The sequence below is a fragment of the Octodon degus genome, unplaced genomic scaffold (genome assembly GCF_000260255.1).
Source record: "Octodon degus isolate 3935 unplaced genomic scaffold, OctDeg1.0 scaffold00003, whole genome shotgun sequence".
NCBI lineage: Eukaryota > Metazoa > Chordata > Mammalia > Rodentia > Octodontidae > Octodon > Octodon degus.
Window position 1 is genome coordinate 271,306 of NW_004524579.1, and position 17,709 is coordinate 289,014.

At 38.3% G+C, this 17,709-nt stretch overlaps 1 protein-coding gene across 1 annotated transcript in view; it reads right to left on the reverse strand.

The window, feature by feature from the left end:
- Znf521 (zinc finger protein 521) overlaps positions 1-17,709 on the reverse strand; it is a 287,254-nt gene that overhangs the window by 116,180 nt on the left and 153,365 nt on the right. The window contains exon 6 of the mRNA XM_004623543.2: positions 15,164-15,248. Coding sequence (XP_004623600.1) covers positions 15,164-15,248 — 85 coding nt within the window. The remainder of the gene's footprint in view (positions 1-15,163; positions 15,249-17,709) is intronic.

Sequence of the window (17,709 nt, forward strand, 5' to 3'; positions counted from 1 at the left end):
CTCTTAGCTGTTGGAAACACGTTAAACACAAGATAGGGAGCAGTGTGGCACAGAGTCTGCAGTGGAAGAGTTTGGCACTGGGAACAGGCTTCACACAGACGTGTACACGTGGGTGTAGACACGCGCACATGCACACGTGCACACCCTAACACACAAAGAAAGCTAAGTCAGTCATAACATTTTAAGACTGTTGGATGTACTTCAAATTTTACTTTATAGTATTACATAGTAATATAGTACAGGACACAGATTTTTATAACACAGGCTTTTGGAGAAAGTTAAAATTGCTGCTTCATTAAGAAATAATGCTGTTGGTTGGCCTCTCCAAACAACTGTACTGGGAAGATTACTGGGTTTTTTTTTTAATTCTGTATTATTCAGTGTAACTTCAGTGGGTTAAATTAGATTGTTTTGATAATTAAAGAAGTTACAGTTACTCCAAACAAGCTGGACATGGCGTGCAATAGTACAGGATTTTCAGGCTTTCCACATCTATCCCATGTGACGGCGCATTTCAGCATAATAATGCAGTGGCCTGGGACACAGGAGCCAGAGAAATGATGTCAAAAGCAATTCTTCACATTTGGATCTCACCACATCAAGTGCAAATAGTGAACTTAAACATGAAAATGCAATTTACTCCTTCTAAAGTATACATTTTTATCTCTTATAAAAAAGAAACCCTCTCATTCATTTCCAACGCCTCAAGGTAAAGGAGATGGCATCTATCATAAGTGCAGAGAAAGTCTGAAGGATTTAGAAGCAATCTTTTCATAATGCTTCTTTAGGTGAGGAAGTGGAGTTATGAGTTACTCAAAATTCATGAAGATTATTAAGTTTACATCCTGGCAGAAGATCTGCCCCCGCCGCCTCTCCCCACTCGACTGTCAGCATTCTAGCCTCAAACTATTGGGAACCTGTCTCTGGTGCAGGACGCTCATCCGTTTTTGCAGCATTCGTGCTCTGCTGCACAACAGAAAGGTTCTGTCGTATCCAAAGCAAAACGCTAACCACCATCGCCCAACAAATTGCTTGCAATGGAATCAGCCGGCAGTATCTGCACCCAATTCATAGCGCTCCACCTATCCATATTCCTTCATGGGAGGGATTTTAACAGTTAAATTCCCATTTCAGCAAGTTTCCTCCAGATTGTCAGCTTGTGTCTGTGCCTGCTGCGCAATGTGAATGGTTACCCCATCCCCCAAAGCCCTTGGCGAGGACTGGCTGCACCCATGGCAGTGACTCCTCCCGAACAACAGCTAGCATCCTGCTTAAGGAATTTTAGCCTTCCAGTGCATCTGAACAGAGCCTGTGGGTTCCATGTTCCTCTCCTCCCCCTGCTATTCCTCGCTTAAGTCTATGGGGAGTTATGAAACATATTTTTCTAGTCCTCCCAAGAGCAAGGCCAGGCTCACAATTTGACCTCAGAAATGCAGCAGTCCTGCAGTGCCCTACAGCCTGACAGCACTGTGTATCAACGCCCCTCACCTGGCCTACACAGACCCTAATGTGGAGCACGGAGCGGCGGTACTTATGGGAAACGACAAGCAATGGATGAGAATGGGGAGAATAATGGGATTTAATCACATCAAAACATCCCAGGCTCAAAGCTCCCTTTCAGCGAGCAGCCCACTACAGGTGAGGGCACCACCTCCTCAGGAGATGAACCACCTACAGTGGAGCTGCCTCCTTAGCTCTTTTAATCAGGTTAAGTTACAGGATACCCGACACACTCTGAGCTCTTCAGCTCTTCATGTCAATACCACCCCCTCCTCAGGGGTTGATTTTTTAAGCAAACATTCAAAAAAAAAAAAAATCTGTGTTCCAGACAGAAGTCTTCAATGTGTGAGGAATGATCCCAAGAACTGTTCAGGCTCCTATGAAAGACTGTCACAGACTAATTAAAGACACTGCTGCTGACAAAGGAAGGCTGACCCTGCAGTCTTATTTACACAGTTTCCAGCCAGAGGGCTGGGAAATGGAGCCCCAGTGGGGGCATTTCTCTCTGTAACCCAAGGGCACCTGCATTAAGGAAAGGGGTGGAAATGAATCCCTTTGCTGAGGGACTGAAGAGGAGACACAAACACTTCAATTATCTTGGCATGGAGCACACACACTGATCTTCTTGCATGCCACATCATGATATACACTTACCTCTGATTTATTTAATACGATTATTTTTTGCACTCTACTATGCAGTCAATTAGAAGGAGGGCATTTTGAGGGAACAGTGATAAGCTCTTTAGACAGAAGGTAGTGATTCAAAAATTGCAAAACTTCAGCTTTCAAAAATAGCCTAAGTGACCTCTTGCAGTACTCTGACCACTCCACAGCAAGCAGGAGGCAACCCCTGTGAAGAGCGAATTCTGGCAAAGTTCTCTCTTCACAGATGATGCACAGCTTAAGCTATAATGAGTTTTTGGGTTACAAATGCTGAACACATTAATATTCCTTGATGATAATTATCACAGTATAAGCACCTTTCCCAATGTGAGTAGCATAAAGCAACTGAAGCAGCATTTTTACTACATTTGAAACAAGCTGGAAAATGGGATTTTCTACTCTCGTAACCTGAGGTCAACATACATCAAGCATCGCATATTAAACACACCTATCTATAAAGCCCATTTCACTGTCATTTCCTCCTGCTTCATGGACACCTAAAGCTCTTGCCTTTTCCATCCTTTCTTATGGAATTCTTGATTTGAACACGTGATAAATATAATCTCAAAACAAAATGTATTTCCACACCATCGTAATGAATCTTATGCTTCTTCTTAGGAGAATACAAGTAGCGAATAAGAACAGGAAGCCTTACAGATGAGGCACATCTCAGCACAGTCTGAATGAATACTGAGGTCACTGGCTGCATATAAAACAGAAAGAATTAAGAGTCTAGCAAGTAGGCTCCAGACAAGCCAAAAGCACATTATATGGAAATCTGAGCAAAATACCAGCCTTTACCCTTATACCTTCAAAACTAGTAATACTATGAAGCACTGAAAAGGTGACATGTGAATTCTAACTCAACACAACAATAATGAAGTCACCATTATATCTGCTGGAAATATTTCCACAGTAGGCTCCAAGAAAGCACTTTCAATACTAGCCTAAAAGAATTATTGCTACTTAGATAGTAACTATCAAATATGGGAAAAAATTATAAACGATGATCCAATATGCATCATGTTGGTCTGTACAATGATTTCTAACATTCAGAATACACCACTGCAAACTCCAAATAGAAACTAAAGAGATTTAGGGCATTATATCTCTAACTTGATTTGCTAATACAGACTCGGTGGGCTAAACATTGATTGTCCCTCATTTCTCTTTCATCCTCTCTCCGTAGAAAAGAAAAAAAATTCCAAAGCTCAGCTGACAATGCTTAAAATAATCACAATTAAAGTCTTCTTTTTAACATATCACAATGTCATTTTTTTACTCTATGCCAACAATCCCAGCGGCACTTTTGACTAAACCATGGCAGAAGCAGAAGCCAAATGGAACCCTTAACGCAAAGAATGTGAACTGATTCAGGTTTTTGTAGGACCGAACGTGCTGAGCTCATTTGTACCACATTATCTGACGCTTCATTTAGAAGCTACACCACACTACAATGGCTGCAAGTTCCCTAACATCATTTTTACTTATGCATTGCAAAAATGTCTTAAAATCCCATTTGAATAGATGGTAGGGCTATGAGAGAACGTTTACTAAATATTTAACAGCACTATTGGCTTATTAAATACGCTAATGTCAGAGCCATGAAAGCATGATATACAGCACTCGCCTTCTTTAAAGTTAATGCTTGTGCTTATTTTGAACACTCCGCAAGCCCATTCATCAGTAGAACTGAAGCATTTTGAAGTCCTCATTTACCGGCAGATAAATGTGGTCAGAGAACCTTTTTAGAGAAGACATGACTGAAAACCTATTTGGATTTACTGTGCAAAATTTGCATTACTGTGACTAGGAGAAAAAAAAACCTTCACAAAACATTCAAAAGGCCATTTTGAAAGAATATGTTGGAAGTAAAGCTTGGAATGATAAGAAACTCAGGTATATTTTTGACGCACCAGAATATAAACACGCCCACACATGACAACAGATTCACAGACAGCTGGCAACGCGTCGTATTCCTCGAATCTAGAAGTGATCGCTTCAATACGAATCGTGTAATAAGACAACCCACGCAGACTGTTGTTTCTGGCCGTGACATGGTTGAGGAGTGACTTCACTTGCAACTATTCCTAATTGATTTCTCTAAAATGAGCTAATATTAGTTTGCATACATTAAGTTATGATAGCGTATAAATAAAACTATGCATTCAGAAAGTCATTCAAAATGCTGCATTCTTTTACAGTGGGTAGCAAGCAGAAATTCTCTCTGAAAAGATGTCTCTTTTCTCAAAGAGGTATAATAGAGCCTAATTTAAAGCAGCCTTCCTTCCCACTGGTGGCCTGCAGAGTGAGCATTTATTCAGTAAACACTGTAACAACGATTATCTGTCCTTCCAGTTCTCGGTGGAGACTCTTGCTTTTGAAAATGTCTTGTGGTGACTTACTAAATTCAAGCTATTTCAATTAGTATTACTGCACATTAAAAATTAATTGCATTACTGAGTGGATTAAGGTTTAAATTTCAATTCTACAGTATGTGCACTAGAAATGACAGCTAAAAATCAATGCTCTCTGGCCCGCTATCGGAAGTGTGTACGGTCAAATAGCGTGGGACTGGCGTCATGGCCAAGCAGTTTTAAAGGACTTGATAGTTCAATTGAAGGTGTGTCAGTTCTAATTCTAGATTTTAGTTTGAATGCTGCACAGTAGCCCTGCCTTACAGGAAAAAAAAAACAAAAAACCCTGAATAACAGCTGTACTAACAATTGAAGAAACCAAAGGACACAGGTACTACCATTGTGACAGCAAGGAGACTGATGGCCACCCCAAATTCACATGTGATTATCCCCTACTTAAAACCTTCATTCACAATTCTGTTCAATAAGAACATAAGAGCTCTGACTTAAAATCCTATTAGTTACTGGTTGAATATGTTTGGGCTGAGAAAAAAGACTATTTTATCAAGAGAAAAACTACTAATGTGTACATTATTCCTGACTTTATGTTAAGGAAACCCCCCCCAAAAAAAAATAAATCCCACCTTCAAGCAGTAATCCCATCTAGATCCTTTTTGTAAATTCTTAAACCTACTTGGAGAAAAGGACAAATACTATTGTCATCATGACTACACATTCATAATTTCAGTACAAGATATGGGAAAAAGAATGTGTTGCCCTTCTTCCCAATTCACTCCTTTAAGAAGATGAAGATAAGGAATCCTATAAACGGAGTCCAGTGGCATTGGTAAAGAACTGCAAAGCCACCTGGGAAAGCTGGGCTGTGCATGGACTGGTGATCGGTATGTGCCAAAGAGAACACAAAAGATGTCTGCACCATTCCTCAGGATCCCCTCTGCAGGGCACTGGTGGCCAACAGCATGTTCAGCGGCGAGGGAGTACAGAAGATGGGAAGGAACAATAACAATAAAAAGAATAATCTGGTGCAAATGGACCCCAAGGTGTAGTAGTCATCCCTGTGCAACAATCACCCTTCACTGCAATTTACTGATGTTGCTTCATTACAATACAGCATACAAAGGGAGCGGCCCAAGTGCACTCCCAAAGCCACATAGCTAGACGCTGCTCAGGCCAGCCCCGTTGCACTGTGACAGCGGTGAACTGAGCTGGGAAAAACCTAAAGACAGGCACAATCTCGGTACAGCATGGCGATCAATCTTGGTTGAAAGAGAAGAAAAAGTGGTGGGTAAAAAGTGAGCTAGTAAAGGGAGTCCAAATTAATCTGAATTAAAACATCTTTCTAAGGCATAGCAACTTGTGGCTTTGTCAAAAGGAAAAGATGAAGAACATGACATTTCCTGTTCTGAAGATATGGAATGAACTGAAACAGTGGCTTCTAGGTGAACATTCACACTGCAAAGTCAGGGTCATATTATTTAAAAGAGAGAACAATTTTGGATTGTGTGATTCTTGCCTATGGAAGTTGGAAGTCTAACTTTTCAGTCAGCACTCAGAAGATGCTAAACCAATATGATCAGGGGGAGAAAAGAGATTCTTGACTCACCAAGGATCACTGCGTATGTCATTGGTTAATTCTCGCTCTATGTTCCTCATTAGCATTGCTCTTGAGTTTCTGGTTATCATATCCGAAATATTAAGACATAATAACTACGAAGGTGCAGATAATTGGATATTAACCAGAACATACTTGACTGGGCAGGAGGTAGAGCCCTGCTTAAACTAATCCTGAAATATATTAATCACCAATTAATGAAAGTGTTTCAGATTCATTTTCTATTATAGAACACCTCCGAGTATCTAAGCTTTTTCTAACAAAATGACTTGGAATAACAGGGTGGAAGTAAGAAACACAGCCATCCAATGAAGGCTGGAATTAATTCTTTATAGCCTGTTGTCAGGTAATCGTGGAAACTAGAGTAAAAGCCTTGATTACTCTTCCATATAAAGTCCAGGGAAGAGGGGACTTTTTCAGAGGTCAGTGGCCCCTGTTTAAATTCCAAATGTGTCTCTTTCAATGGCAGAACCATGGCTGAATATTTCATCGAGTGCTATCATATCAGTAAGTCCTCTGGCCTAGCAAGCGATCTAGACCCTTAAACCAACAACAGACATAGTCTCAAGATAGAAGGTCAATCAATGAAAGCCCAGAGAAATACAGCAAAAGACATGCCTTCCACACAGCAAGCAGGAAAGAGGAGGAACTTACTAAGAGACAAGGGCTTCATCCACCTGAGAGCTCTTCCTACTACCTCTTACCAATGGAAACCACTTACTTACATGGAAATAAAGTAATGCGAAAAGAAAAGGAAAACAACATACAGAAAAACACAGAAAGAAGCTCATCATTCTGTAGGTTCCACAAGGTGGTGAGATTGGCTTCAGCTTGTCTCATTTTATTAGTTTGACTTTAAAAGCACCACTAAGCTTCCAGAAACATGTCTACATGAATTTGTGTTCAAGGCATCACTTCGAAAATGCCACTCAACATAAATAAAAAGAAAAGAACATTTTTAAGTACATTATTCTCACAGAGGGATTCTAATATCTTTTCATTCTTTAAAAGGTCGAGCTCCTAAACAGTTTGAAAAAGGCATTTTTATGCCCAAGAAAACATGGTGTTTGTATTAATGTAACATAAGTGAGGAATTGAAGTGACACCATTTCTTGGTGTTTCCTGGCGTTATGCAATGAATTTGATGGAAATAGTAGGAAAACTCTTTTTATCTCCAGTTTTTTTATTCTGTTGTTTGTTGACTTTAATTTTAATAACTCTTAAATAAGCACTCACAGCAGATGAACTCAGATATGCTAGCAAGTAGGCCTTTTTATCAACAAATTTGCCATAGAAATACACAAACATTTCAATGGCTCTTCATTAGCAAACAAATCAACAAGTGATATTTTAATGCATGACTTTATTCCATCTCTGTGGGGACTGCAGTTGAGAGTGTGATGTACAGTACAGAGAAAGGAATCATCAGCCACAGAGTCCCAGGGCTCTCTCCATTGAGGACTTCGCAGCCTCTGCTTAAAGAGTGCATTTAATTGACTGATAGACAGTAGCTTCTTTGTTCGCAGAAGACAGCGAAGTAATGGCAGCTTGAAAATCGTACCATCTACAGGGTCTCCTGAGACTAGTAACAGGGGGATATGTGTCAGGAATAAATAAATAATCTAATTATTAAGCCACTTCCTGTCAAGTTAACTCCAATTTGTTGGCTTTTGAAGGCAACAAAACGAGGCATTTTTCCTCATTATGCTTCTCTTTTTATACCAGTGGTAATCACAGGCGGATTAAAGGGTGCCTGATTGGTTTTTTTGTCAAGGAACTGAGAAGCAGCCAACAGTACAGAAAAACAGAGTTGGGGTTAGAAGAAATTTCATGCTTGTCTCCTTTCCAGCTCCCTAACAGCCCACACGGCTGCCCCATACAGAGCCGCCAGCTGTACAGCAAATGTGTGCCCCTCCAACTGAGGCCTACCGGGCCACAGGCGCCATCCTGAGAGCTGTGAGATACCTTGCCATCTTGGCAGGTAGCTACTGCTGTCATAGGCATAATTCTAAAGGTGACCTACGAAACCCCGTCAGCTCACCAAATGCAACAATATGAACAGCTGAAGTTCGACACCCACCCTCCATATTGGCTCCCTCTCCTTTGTTTACTGCTATTAATGGGCCTGAAACTAGGAAATAACCTATGGAAATAGGTCATCAGAGACCTTTCCTTCACACTTGTATAAAGGCATCCACTGGAAATAGGTCACAATCTCTCTGTGAGTATAGGCACCAGTGCGTGTGGTGGGGGAGGAGGCCAGGCTCTTTTTTTATTTAATTTTGGGGACTTTCAGTGCCTTCCATTCAGAAATGTACCGCAAACTCGATTCAGAAGCAGATACCCACATTGGATAACAAACATATCACACAGGGAGGGGAAACTACGTACAGTGGTGGCATATTCCCAGAGCCAGGAGCCCCGCCATTGTGCTGCAGGCAGCGAAGTGGCACTACCCATCTGGTGCCCCCTCTGCCTTCTTCACACCCCTGTACAGAGCCTAGGAGCACGGCAAACGTCCTTGAGAGCAGCGTTCTTTAGAAGCCTCTTTCAGGGGAGCATGTTTTGAAAAGGCAACAAGAAACTGAATCTTGGATCTGTCTATGGGCTCAGCCAGAATTCTCAGCCGCACAAAAAATTACCATCACAAGAAACGTCTAATAGCCTTTCTTCGGGGCTTGTAAATTAGGAACTACACTGAGTGCCAGTGTTTTTTTGCTCTTGTAAATCAAAGTTGCTAGACAGAAGCTGAAACACACAACAAGGATAAACATCCTGATTTGCCTTTTAATCGCTGAACACAGAAATTAGGAGACAGACCCAAAAATTTGCATCCTAAATTGCTCACAAAACAAGAGCCCAGAAATCCACGATGAGCTCTTGAAAACTCTACCTTCCTCCAAAACCTCCTTTTCCTTTTCTATTCAGCTGCCTTTGCTTTTAGAGAGGCTGATCAGAAACGAGGCTCTGTGAGCTCCTCCGGCCCTCTTTGTACTCAATAAACAGTGGAGCTATGTTGTATCTATGCCTGTGGATGTCCTTTCTGAATACATCTTGAATTTTTGTTAAATTGCGCAGATAATTAAACCCTCTTCATATTTACAGTCTGCTTCATTGGTACCATGAATTCTGTTTTCAGTTACTGTCTGCAAATTCCCTCTCTGAACAATTTCATACTAAGCAATAACACTTCATTTTACATAAGTTTTATCTGATGTCCCCATACAGAGCTGCCAGCTGTACAGCAAATGTGTGGTTCTCAAACTGAGGCCTACCAGGCCACAGGCTCCATCCTGAGATCTATAAGGCACCTTGCTGTCATTGGCAAGCTCTCCCTGCTATCACTGTGACCATCGCTCTGCACTGCACACAACTTAAAATCATCTGATTATTAGAATTTGTGGCCCACAGTCCATTTTATCCTTTATTTAATCTATCCCCAGATCACACATTTGTTTAAATGTTTTGGCTGGTTTACAAATCATGCAGCCATCTGCACAGTAGGTGTGACACCATTTTTTAGACAAAAGTTACGTTGCAAACAAAGATAAAGTCATTGGAAATGCTTTGGTGTTTGTTATTCTGCCTGGTTCACTTGGACCAACTCTAAGAAATAAATAGAATTATCTGTGTAAATCGATGAACATCTATGAAAAACAACACCCAGCAGAACGCCGAGCTTGCTCCATTACCTACGTTAATATCATGACAGCTGAGGAGAGATGACCTGGCGCACTTCTCGTCTCTCCTGTACAGATGGCTATTAAAGAGAAAGTATCCCTTTTGTATGGTCCATGTAGAAACCCTTTATGGGCTTTTCAAATAAGCCAGCATTGCCCACATGAGGGTAGCTTTCTGTTACCATTAAACTGCCCAGATTTCATCTTTTTAATCCAGTTCTTGATAAAAATAAGCCAGTATTTCATCATATTTAACACCAAATGCTTATTTAAGTCACTCTATTTTTAAGCAATCAAATAAAGATGCTTTTTCTTAAGAACAACGACAACAAAATCTCAATAGTCTTCTCATTTAAAATGAATACAAATCAAGGCTCCAAAGAATCTCAATGATTCTGAAAGTCTTAGGATAGTATGGTTATGTACACATACATATACACATGCACACACTCTTCATAAATATGGGTAGTATGGTAGGTTTATTGCTACTCATTCTTTTAAAAATACCCAGTGGAAGCAAAGGGAAAAGGCAATGTATCACTTTATCCTCCAATGCAGAGATCCAGATCTTTGGCTACTTCCCTGTAAGATAAGAGATCCAAATCCATTTTAGACCCAAAATATTGGCTTTTGTCTATTTTAAAGTAGAAACACTCACTCTGAAATGATTCAAAGGTGATGCTGAATGTCACAAAGGTATGATGAAGATTAGTCACAGAGTAGGCCATCTACTAAAGAAAAGAAAGGAAAAGAGTCTCGTCTGTGATGTTGAGAATTAAAAAATTGCAGAATGTCTGAATGCCCCTTGCCACAAGAAGGAACTAAAGTTCCACTGCCCCATTCTAAACTGATGTTTTTACTCTTATTGTCTTCACACCACTGAAATGCAGTACGTGCAATGGCATGCGGGGAACGTATTTTCCTGCATGCTCTGTAGAAGTGTTGTCTTTCGACAGCCTTTTAAAAATTGTAATTATCTAGAAAACAGTGAATGTCAGAGATCTAAATAATAGCATCTTCGCATGACTGTTTTTGTTCTGGCTATCATTTATAGCTGCATTTCTTGTTTTGCTTTTCTAAGAGACGAAGGCATTGCCTTCCCTAACATGTTGACACATCATCCCTAACCTGCCCAGGCTTTGTTCATTGTTTTTATTTCTGATTTTTTCTTATTTTTTCATGAAATGGATTATTCTGACACCTTACATACAATGTGGCCATTGTGACACTGATCTTTTGAATCATATGAAAACATGACAAGATAAATGAAACTGAAAATCCATTCCTAATGATATCTTTGAAAGTCATTGTTAGGTAACTGATTTATACCCATTTCATTCCCTCCATATTCTCTGTCCCTGAACTTTGTTGAAAATGGTCATGCCTACACTCATCTTCCAAACTCCACACTTACAGTAATCAGTTCCGAGGATTAGGCCCTTTTCCCTCTCGATCTCTTCTTTCTTGAGTGGCCTGGCCTTCCATAGTAAGCATACTGCTAGTTGTCTATCACCATCCGCCCACAATTTTCTCTCTGTGCTTCATCAGACAGTTGTTTGGGGCTGTTTGGAACACATTTGTCTCTTTAGGGATTTATGCACTAGTTGCAATGCCAACTTCCATAGTGAACAAAATTTCTTTCTAACTAAAATAGATAATTAGAGACTGGTAATTATTGGTCAAGAATTATCAGAGTGAAAAAATTAAGCTTCTCATAAATACTTCTTGGCGATTTCATCTCTTTATATCATCTCATGCCTAACAGCCTTTTATTCTGAGCACTTACAAATTTACTTTACTGCTGTTGAGCCTCATAATTTTATACGAGGCAATCCCTTTGCTGGATTAAATTCATTTAGATTCTCTGGTTTCATCTCTATCATTGTTAATCCATACCAAATAATAGTAATAATAATAATCAGAAATCTCAAAGAAAAAAAGCTACAATAAATATTTACCATCTTGACAAAAAGAGAAAGGTGAATATAATTAAAGGACACAATATACAATGGTTTCCTTTTGCATTTTCAGGTTAAAACCACTGTAAACCACGGAAAATAAATAAAAGAAGACAAGAAAAATGTTCTTGTCTGCATAAACATTAAAAAAGGGAAATCCTTTCCCTGAAGAAAGCTGTTAAGATGTTTCCTAGTTCTCTATTTGTGTGTGTGATAGTCACCAGTCTGATTTCTTACTGAAATGGTGTCAAAATGTTGTGGAGAGTTTTCTTTTTACCTTAATAGGCATAAATCAAAAACCTGGTGCATTTTAACTAAGTGATTATTCCTGCAACTGAGGCCACGTGTCCACACCTAGCCACAAAATAGCACTACGTAGAGGTGGTGTACCTCCTATGGGCACCTGGCAGAAGCATCCGTTTTTCATTCACAAGTGCCACTCCCAAGTCCACAGCCTGAAACCAGCATGTTCACAAAGAAATGTATATGTGGCCTGAAACTGTGTTAAAATACATGAACTCCACAGGAACAAATACAAATGATTTGGTTAAAGAAGGAATTTTAAGTTACACCTCATTGAGTCATCCTGCAGATCTTGTTTTCCATCAGGTGACATAATCCTTCCTCTAGACTGATTGAAATGTAAAACAAAATCTGTAAAAACACTATCTACCCTCTTAGCAAAAGAAGTAAGAGGCTTTTCAGATAGTCCCTAATCCCTCTTCCCCTGCTAAATGTCTAGTTGAGATTATTTTTTGATTAGACAAAAAACACACACAGATACAAAATCTAAAAATACCTACCCTCAATGGAGGTATTTTAGCCAACAGAATAATGCTGCCTGCCTCATTTGAAAGACTAAGTATCACACTGGGATTTTACAAAAGGATATCTTAGCTTCTGTGACACCCTCCTGCTTCTCATTCTCTCTCTCTCTCTCTCTCTAGATATTAACAAGGCCAGTGGGGTTTAAGAACTTGGATGCATGGTCAACAGAACAATTAAACGGATGCTATTCATTTGTTTAGGCCTCAAGTGCAAGAGAATCCCATATTTTATTATTAAAAATAGCATGAATATTAAATAGCCAGGCCCTCTGTGAGAAAGAGTGGAATATGTTGCTCCGATAGAAGGTGAATGTTAAATGCTTAGATCCCAAGAGGAAGTAAGTGTCATATTAACACACGCGAGCATGGAGGGGGAGGCCTTGGGAAAGCACTAATGATGTGAGGCATGTAAGACAAGTACAAAGAGAAGGGTCCAAGGCAATTCAAACAAAGAAGGGCCGGGGTAAAGCAAAGGTTATGGGCCAAAGGATACTAAAATTGGAAAAGTAAGAAATCCTCTTGGGCTTAATATTCAGTTCAGATTCTATATGTGCAAAAGAACATCAATAGTGTGCTGAACATATACTCAACTCATTCATCTGGGTACTGGGACAAATAATAAATCTAGAAGCAAAAACACTTATGTAGAGCTAACCAGAAGCAAGTCACACAAATTTTATTGGATCTTTCATTAGCTAGAAAATTTCACTCAAATCATAGCACGGGCAGAATAATGAATGATCACCAACAGAGAATACTCAAAGAGATTGAAAAAAAAGTGGGAAAGTGACTTCTATCATGGGCAAGAAGAATTTTGTGTACCCTCTCTCAACAAAGGCAGTTTTGAAAATTAAGGTATTTCTTAGAACCTCAAATGAAAGGCACTCTACATAGGCATATTATTTGGCCATCCTGCTACATGTCACCATTGTCTCCTAAATGCTTAAAAAGGCTGTCACTGTCACCCTGCCCCACCGAAGGATATGCTGTCCACTAGATATAAAAGATCACTAATAAATCTGAGCCTAGGTCTGGAAACACAGAGATGAAGTGGGTAGTATTTCAGCTCTTCTGCATATGCTCCTTTTAGTACAGTTAAACTCTTGGTCTTTTTAAAGAAATAATCTTTGGGGCCTGGGGAGATGGCTCAGTGGAATAAGTGCTTTCCTGGCAAGTGCAAGGGCCTGAGTTCAATCCCAAGTTGCACCCCCCCCAAAAAAAAACAAAAAAAAAAAAGAAAGAAAGAAAGAAAGAAAGGAAAAGGAATAATCTTTGTAAAGCCACATCATTTGAAAACTACAGAGTAGATCCTATTGAAGAACTAACAATCAGTTTCCCAAAAATCATGTTTCTGAACTTCTCTTCATTAAATTATGCAGAAACATAAAAAGTTTTCTTACGGCTTGCTCTATTGATCAGTAATGACATATGGGAGCACCTTATCTGCCAAAGTATTCTTCAAAAAGTTCTGATTATAAAAATTGCATAATAAAACTTATTTCCTCCTAAAAGCAAACTTGAGAGCCTAAAATGTTGCATTTTCTTTCCCGTCTTACAAACTTTCATCATAGCAGAGTATGGAGTTAAGTGAACTTTTAAAATACAATATCACCCTTATGTATGGAATTATACCATGGTACAAGTATGAAATAAACTCTCATACTATAAAAACATAAATGACTAACAAAAACAGTACAAAGTAATAACAATTGTCATTTTACTAGTAGAAGAAGATCTGCTTGACAAAATTTAATTGGCTGATAAAACTCTCAGTATTATTACTAAGTGCTTATCAAATTAAAAAAAAAAATAAAAGAGTATCCCCTGAAGAATCAAGGGATAATGGGACAATATGAATAAGGGGAAAAAATTATCCTTTTAATTCTAGCTCATGCAACAAATGCAAAATCCTAAAAACACTGGCCTGGAAAGACTTCAGAAATCTTTCCCCAAACTACTTTTATAAAGATCTATGGAAAATTTGATGGGAAATAAAAAATGATGACTAAATTCTTTACATGATCTTTATGACCATGATTATTTCCAGGCTGTTGAAACCATCCATATAAAACTATTTCATGGCAATTTAAATTATTTACGTTTCCCCATCACAAAAACTCACCACTTTAGATTTTGATACAAAGATGCTTCTGCAGCACACAGCAGTGCCATTACCATAACAACATCTGAAATTAAAACCTGTCTAAAACTCTATGGAAAGCTCACATCCAGTTCATTAACCATTCCTGTTAGTTTTCAATAATGCAAAAATGATTAGAAGTTTAATTTGTTAATCACCTGTGTTTTGACTGGCAGTAGATATATAATCCTCTACAGAAGCCTAAACTAGCCTTTGCAGAAAATAAAACATGCAAATGCCTCTCAGGTCTAATAATAGGAATAACAAAAAAAAATCAATCATGCCTAGGTAATCCATTGAAGGGTGAACAATTAATTCATCTTTAACACTGTTTAATTATATAGGCACTGATGTACACGAGCAGAGAAAAAAGGTATCTGTAATAAGGTTGAGAGCCTTACTCACCAATCATGTGATTTGCAACATGAACCTGAATGTCCCATTCATTGTAGAAAACCATCTGACACTTGATGCACTGATACGTCTTCTTCTGAGAAAACAAGGATAAATAGAATTACTAAGACATACACACTTTCTATTTCCTGCTTATTTAAAAAAAAACAATCATTTTTATGGCATTTTCCTGACACGCTGCTTTTATACCCATTGCTAATCGGATTACTGTGAGACTTCTTAAGCAAAGGACTAGGCCATGAGTTCTACAGTAAGACTGCAGCTTGGGCCCAACACTACACTTTCTAAATGTTGTAAACTTTTAGAAGAAACAGAGACATTTCATTATCCAATAACATATTTTTAAAAGATATTTCAACTCAAGGAATTTAGCGTTTCAAATGTCTGTAACACAGCCAAGCGTGGTAGTGCGTGCTTGTAAGCCTAACATTCTGGAAGGCTGAGGCAGGAAGACTGCAAGTTTGATCCTACCCTGGACAACTTAGTGATTTAGCCAGATCTTGACTCCAAATAAAAAATAATAAAAGAACTAAGAATTTAGCTCTGCGAAGGCCTTGGATTCAATCCTCAGTATTGGAAGAAAGTAACACACAGCTGAGTTTTAGAAATCGATGTCTTTGAAGATCAGGAACAATTTCATCCTGACAAAAATAACTCTGTCATTGCTTCTAGAGATCTAGTAGTAAAATGCCTAAAAGGTTAAGAGTCATGGACTCTATATGAAAGATTCAGAGATTATAATTTATAACCAGTCTGAAATTTACTTAACATTGTACAAGTTCCTAAGTATAAGCATTTACATATACATTTTCTCCTGTGAAGAAATCATACCATATAATGATTATTTTAACACTAATTTATTACTTTTACCAGTCTTGGGAAGTAGGCGGAACATAATTTTTATTATAATTATCAAACTTTAAGTGAAAATCTGAGGCCCAGAGAGGTAGAAAGATTACCCGATGTAACAGTATTCCAGAGAGACAAACTCTCTTAGCTCTAAATCTTAGGCTCTCTGATTTAAAAAGAAGAAAAAGGCCTTATGGTTCATTGACATCTTTATTACTCAGTGCCAGTTCAAATTAGATGAACTTAATAAATACAGTGTTTGTTGTATTTTCCAGAATACATGCTTACATAAGTTCTGTTGTGATGAAACTAAATATTTACTATTAAAAACCATCTTGGAAATCAAACCATTATGAAATATTCCATTTTGAAAATCTCTCAAATGTGAGAAAATCACATGTGAAAACTTCTATAAATGATACTTGGTATAACCATTTTTACAGAATTATATTGACTAAAGCCATTAAAATATTTCACTAGTGGTATTAACAAGAAATATTAGTTCGTGAATTACAATTTATTTTAAATAAGTTGTACAGATCATAAAAAACTCAACAGTAAGCATAAAACTTGATGTGATTTTGTTTGAGATTGAAACTATTAATGCTATTAGTGAAATTTTCCTAAGCATCATAATTTCCCACAGTATCTTTTTCTAGGACCACGACAATACTCCTTCCAAAGCACAGTAGTACAGGTGTATTTCCAGCAGAAGCCGTCTAAAGAACCCAGTAGTTTTTGTACATTAGGCACATTGTGAACTGACTCCGCTGAATCTAAATCTAACGTGGATTTCAAACATTCTGACAATCACTGGAGAAGATTTACTATACGAGCTGTTTACAAGATGCTTTGGATGGTGACATATAGAGCAACATGTGTTGAGTAAATAACATCTATCCCTTTTTTAAAACAATATTTCCCTTTAGAACTAGTTAGAAAATATTTCTTACTCCCTGATGACCTACATTATATATTGTTTATTAGCATACTTCCAGCATTATTCCTGATATGTGACCTTACTGAAAAACAAAGAAACATAAACTTAATGGCTAGCCTTTTCTCTTGTTAGCACAGTAAAACATCCTCTATGTTGAAAACTCTCCAAAAATGATGAGTGATGAATATGTTGGCGGAATATACTACGGACTTTTTTTTTTATTTCTGCTCTAATAATAAAGAATAAAATCACTTGAAAAGCCAAAATAATAAAATATCAGCACTTACTACCATCTGCAAAATGAAGTGACACATTTGAAGATCTATGTACATAAGTTTTCTTTTATCATTGAGAGAAAATGCTCTTGTCACTACTGATAATTCAAATTCTAATTCTCTTTACACTTGAAACAGTGTCTAAAGTACTATTTCCTTTCTTAACAAAGCCATATTCTTATCTGTGAATTCCTAAGTGTGCAGCCAGCTAAGAATTCAATATGATCGGAAACAAAGTGGCAGGGTTTCAAGATCGGCAGCCTGAGCTCCCCCTCATGCATCTCCCCTTTCTCCAATACAAAGATAAGCAAATTCTTTCTTTTGAAAGCCATCATGTAAAATTTATTGTCATCTTCAATGTCTAAAAAAGTAATTTAAATGACCTTTAAAACACCTCTTGAAATATCTGAGAGACACCCTCCCTGCACATGTATACTCTCTCTCTCTCTCTCTCTCTCTCTCTCTCTCTCTCT